The sequence below is a fragment of the Emydura macquarii genome, unplaced genomic scaffold (genome assembly GCF_026122565.2).
Source record: "Emydura macquarii macquarii isolate MOO-44397 ecotype Brisbane River unplaced genomic scaffold, CSIRO-AGI_Emac_v2 contig_2297, whole genome shotgun sequence".
Lineage (NCBI taxonomy): Eukaryota > Metazoa > Chordata > Testudines > Chelidae > Emydura > Emydura macquarii.
This window is the reverse complement of record NW_027132434.1, coordinates 742,085-747,841: the sequence shown is the minus strand read 5'-3', so window position 1 is coordinate 747,841 and position 5,757 is coordinate 742,085. Positions and strand designations below refer to the sequence as shown.

The window sequence follows — 5,757 nt, the reverse complement described above, 5'->3', positions numbered from 1 at the left end:
ACATGGAGCTAGATCCTCTGCTCCAGTCAAGTTCTGCTCAGCACAGTACCCTAGATAGGGCTGGGGGCAAAGATAGCTATAAGACACTCTTATGCTCCCCTCACAGCTGGTCTGACTTGTACGTAGCTCCCACAGTGCTCAAGAGGTCATTCTGACAGCCATGGATCACCAGGGATCCAGCCATACTTCCTTTCTCTAAGTCACTCCCCATACAGCATGAAGGGGTGGTATATAGTTGGCTACATGTGCCTTAGGCCACTGAGGAATTCCCCTGTCCCGGGGGAATCCTTGGGTAGCTAGCTGGCTGAGTTAGTTTTGCAGCTGCTTTCGCATAAAGCAGCCAGAGTAGGGGACAGGATCTGACCTAATTTACCAGGCAGTGGAGAATAAGGCTCAATAGCTCTTATTCAGAATGAGATTTAGAGAATATCCATGTCAGGAAGGCAATTTAATTACATTCTTTACTAAAAATCCAAGGTTTTAAAAAAAATTTGTTATAAAATGGATATATAAACTGTCTTTATTTGCCTTAGTTATGATGGCTTAAATTATCATCTGTACCCTGTTTTTACAGTAAGACACTCCTCATTTCAAGCAACTAGATGTAACACTGAAAATACTGATTTTCTATTGTCTATTTTTGTTCATGGTATATTTTGCCTCCTGCCTTTTCCTCCTGCTCTTCCCCCCCCCCTTGTTCTTAAGTAAAACTAAAAGGTTATTTTCTTTAATACATGGATAAGTCTCTCAACGTGGATCTACGAGTATGTTCTGTCTTGCAATTAGTATGCTCATCACTGATCAGCTGGAAGAACTCAATTTTAGGAACAGAATTCATGTGCAAAGAGTGCAACAAGAAATAGTTTAGATTTGGTCACAGTTTCCTATCTAGTAATACTACTGTGACCCACATTTACGTACACACACCCACACACACACACGGATATTTATTTATATACATGCTCACACATAATAAAAAATGACAATACTTGCTCCTTGTTTAGCAAAGACTGGAGTTTGGCATCTCAGGACTTAAATCTGTTTAATCCTGGGATATAGGAATGCAGCACAGTTCAAGTATATATCAACTGCACAGTGATAACGTTCTACACTGAATCTGAAACATGCTGTCTTCAGAGGTCCAGTGCTAGCAGTTACCAGTTAAAGAAGCCAGTATCCGGAACCTTCTCTTTTCAGAGCTCATATTTACATAATGCCCACCAGAAAGGCATAGTCCATAAGACAATAAATGTCCTATGTATAAACGCAGTGGTATTTAAAAGTCTGAACCAGTGCATTCCTTTCTGCGCAGTGGTAGTCTATATTCCTTTGTTGCTGTTATTCTTGTACTCACATGAAAGTTAAAATTAATGGGGATTTCAAATGTCAAAGAATTTTAGTTGAGATACAAAGCCTTTCCTCTAAATCCACAGAAGCCCACTACAAGTGTAAAATTTCCAAAATAGCTCATAGGAATTCTTCACATACAGAAAGTGTTTTTAGTGGGGTTTACATAACACATTTCACATTATTTTCACACAAGTCTACGTTATCACTTGGTTTAGTTAGACAAATATCAGTAACAAGTAATAAAACAGTATACATTTCACAGGACACAACACATTTTACAGAACCCCTAAAACTCAGTACTGCCGCTTTTAGAAAAAATGAAAATTTCTATGACTTTTAGACACTCAATACATTTCACAATGGAATGAACATTATGATTACAAGGCTTTTTCTTATTTGATGACATGGCTTTAGGATGTCTTAGTTTTCAATTAGGTTTCACAAGTTCGCAGATTCCCCTCCACGCAACCCTCTGTAACTTCCGAAAGAACTGTTGCTAGTTTGACATTTTCTGTACATTCTGCCAGAGTTTTATACTTCATTATTCAATGAACACTTTCTTTAATTGAAAACTTTTTTTTTAAAAGCAGTTTGAATCTCTAGTTGTAAAACTTGAAGGATTTGTAGATGGTAATGGTTCTTAAAACAATAACTGCTTAGCTTATTATGACAAACTTAAAAATGTTACAGGTGAGGGAACAAAAGCTCTATTTTGTTTGTTTTAAACTAACTTCTATTCTCACAATGTTGAGAGGTCTTTGATTTACAATGCCTCTGCAGTTGTGTCTGTGGAGACAGACATGGTCACTTTGGCGATCTTAACTGTGCTCTTAATACAGCTTTCAGCTGCCCTGTGAACATTACCTGCGTTGTTAGCATGTTTGTGCTGGCAGTCAGACTCCATACTGTTATCAAGAGGCTGCGTAGTCCCTTCACAGGTTGGAAACATGCTCCGGAAAGCATGTCGCAAGTCCTTGCTTCTTAGAGCATAGATGATGGGATTCACTGTTGAATTCAGCAAACAAAGCATGCTACAGAATGCAAAGATAGTCTTGATGAGCTTGTTCATTTTCCCAAAGACATCATACACCATAATTGCAAGTAGAGGGCCCCAGCATATGATTAAAACCACCAGGATAAGGACCAAGGTTTTGGCTAACCTGATGTCCATGCGAGTTTGATCAGGCCTAGTCATATGTACTTTACCATCCTCGGTAGTATGAATTATTATGCTTTTTTGAGTGCCACGCTGAATCATTCTAACAGCATGACTATGAGCCTTCCACAATATGTACATATAGGCATACACAATAAACAGCAAGAGCACACTGGTGACCCCAATCCAGAACATTAGATAGATCTCATCAATGAGAGGGAAGATGTCTGAACAAACAGAATTGAGTTTTTTGCAGTTCCAGCCGAGCAGAGGAAGAACAGCTATTACGATGGCTATGGTCCACATCACACAGAATGCTACGACAGCCTTTGGTCTGGTAACAATCCTTTTGTAAGCTAGTGGCCTGTGTATAGATATGTACCTGTCTATTGCAGTAAGGAAAAGGCTGCCTACTGAGGCAGTGAATGAGGCTGTAACTCCACCCAACTTGAACAAAAACACATTAGGACTGTCTTTCCGATGAAAAACATGGAAATCGACAAAACTGTAGACGAAAATTACACTGCCTAGAAGGTCAGCCACTGCCAAGCTGCCAATGAAATGGTAGGAGGGCCTGCACCGGAGGCTTCGAGAGTGCAGGATAACACATAGCACTAGAAGATTCTCCAGAACGGTGAAGGTGCCCAGCGTAAGGGATAGCACTGCAATGGCCAGCTGCTGGGTGGGGTTTAGAATCATAAAGCACTCCATATCCATGAAGTTCTCCCCACATTGTATATTCTCCTCATTATCCTTGAAAGTGGATAGGGACTTGTTGTAAAACTCTGTAATATTGATCTGATCCGATGGAATGATGCTTAGGAGGGGATCATCTCCTGCAGTCATTTTTTCTTGGAAAGGATCACCCCTGAAGGAAGATAATGGGAATTTCTGTGGGTAGTATCCTAGTTTGGAGGCCATGTCACCTTTAATGTCTTCGTACTGGATATCGTTGGAACCCACGTAAAGAAGATCTGTTGTAATTGTTCGGAAAGTCGTGTCTGCGAGGCCATCTAGGATCGACTTCATAACCCCAGTCTTGTATTATGTAGGATTCAAAGAGACTTGGGAAAAAAAACATGTGAGGAAATCCTGGGAAGAGGAAAAAAGATCAAACTTAATTAAGATAAATGGGGAGACAAAGTTTACAAACCACTTAGCTCAGACATGTCAATAACATTTAATCTTTCCTTGTACTGAACTATAGCTTCTGTCACCTGCTATAATCAGAAGAGTTGATCAATTATTTAGAAGCAAAACATGTGAAATACACAAAATGGCTACAAACGAGAAAGCAGTTGAAAAAATGGGGAAAGATATTCCATAGAAAATTGTTTTCATATTTCATCAACATTTTCAGAGCAGCTCCACCAGAAAGCTATTACCTCTAGATTTGAACTGAGATGTCTGATTTCAAAGAACCTTGCAGAACAACATTTTCTGAACTTTTTCCATTTAGAAACAATTGCCATTGCAGAGATCACTTTAAACTGAATAATCATCCTTTTTATTTTGAAATGTGCTGAGGGTGCTGTAACTCTAGCTGTAAGGAAAGAACACTGAAGAAACCTATCAACAGAGGTAGGTTTCACTGTTCACCCTGTCCATATTCCTGTATGTGCTCAGGTCTGTGTTGCAGTAATCTGAGCTACATGTTGAAGGCCTAGTGCCAGGATACTGGATATATATATATATATATACACACACTAATTATTGAAAATTAATTATTAAATTGTTTTATTTACAGACATACTATATGCATTTGGCACATAATGAGCTTTGTTTTTCTGTTAATTACGTCTGCCGAGTACACCAAGGGAATTGGTATAGCAGAGTACATGGGAAAGTAGTGGTATTTACCCAAACTGTGCCCACAATCCCAGAAAACTGAATGTTTCTGATAAAATAAACAGTAGTGAAATAGTTAATACTGACATTTTAATTTGGACCAATAAACTTCAGAGTTAACAACCCATCGAGATGAAGAGGGGCAGTTCACATCTGCCCTAAACTTACCAGGCCTGATTCTCATTTGCACTAAGGCCCCTTTACACCACTCTGGCAGTGCAAAAGTGCCTTAAATATACACTTTAATGCTTCTTTATACTGCCAGAGTGGTGTAAAGGGGCCATAGGACAAATGAGAAGCAGACCCATTTTTTCTGTTTATATTCAGCCTTAATCAGACATTCAGAAGGTTCTATCAGCAACTATAAGTGCTAGAAAATTAAGTTTTTTGTTTTGTTCGTTTTAAAATGGAAGCTTAAACTCTGGAAAAACTGATAAGGTCACCAGCAAGTTACTGGTATTGCACACAACCACGTACTGACTTCACCTGATTATTTGGCATAGCTGGCCAAAAACTGCTAGAGAGCACACAAAGGATTAGCTGGCAAAATCCAGAGACCCTGACTGCCTCAACCCTTGGAGTACAGAAGGGAGTGCCACCTGTATAATAAAATACATCCGCTCAGTATTACTTCATATAAAAAAAATACAGTAAAGAGTGTTGGTCTCCTCTCTCATAACAATTTCAAAATGGAGGCTATCATTGGTATTTCCAGAAAGAAAAGAGATCATCTATCTAGCTAGAGATTTACACTGCACTTATGCATTGGTATCTGAGCACCTAGGCTCTTGTCCAAAATCCATTGATGTCAATTGGAGGCTTTCCATTGACTTTAATGGGCTTTGGATAAAGCTCCTAGACAGCTATCTTTAAAGGTAGGATGTAAAGCTACACATCAAGAGGACACTGCAACATCAATTTTGTAAAAATGGTGAAAAATATATGTAATAATCAGAGAGTCTAATACATAATAGAATGGCTATGTGATTTTTGTCATCTTGTACAGGGTCCATAACTGGGCATAGCAACAAAATCTTCATTATAAAACAGTCTTAAAATGGATTAGGTAATTTAATTCTGAAGGGCTGAATGGTGATGGAAGAAAACTCTCCTGAAAACATATTGAAAATGAATTATAATAATCTTACATTTAATGCACCTTTCATCCACAAGGTACTTTATAAACGTTTATAGTGGATTTTACAGATTGTATACATTATAACAACGATTTTACTGATAACTGACTTGTAACCAACTCTAGGATGAACTGGGCAAGTTTCTAACAGAGTACAGCAATACAGAAACAGCTTATAACAGTATGTGAAAAATACCTTATTCATTTGAAACAACAACAAAAAAAAAATCAATTAACTCTATACACATATAAAGATGATTGTAGTATT

At 38.3% G+C, this 5,757-nt stretch overlaps 1 protein-coding gene across 1 annotated transcript; it reads right to left on the bottom strand.

Annotated features, from left to right (window-relative positions):
* Positions 1-2,113: 2,113 nt before the first annotated feature.
* Positions 2,114-3,535, bottom strand: CNR1 (cannabinoid receptor 1). Its single transcript, XM_067560681.1, has 2 exons — positions 3,450-3,535; positions 2,114-3,374 (listed from the first exon to the last, which is right to left on the bottom strand). Exons 1-2 carry the CDS (start codon positions 3,533-3,535, stop codon positions 2,114-2,116), a joined length of 1,347 nt encoding a protein of 448 aa, XP_067416782.1.
* Between the last annotated feature and the right edge of the window lie 2,222 nt (positions 3,536-5,757).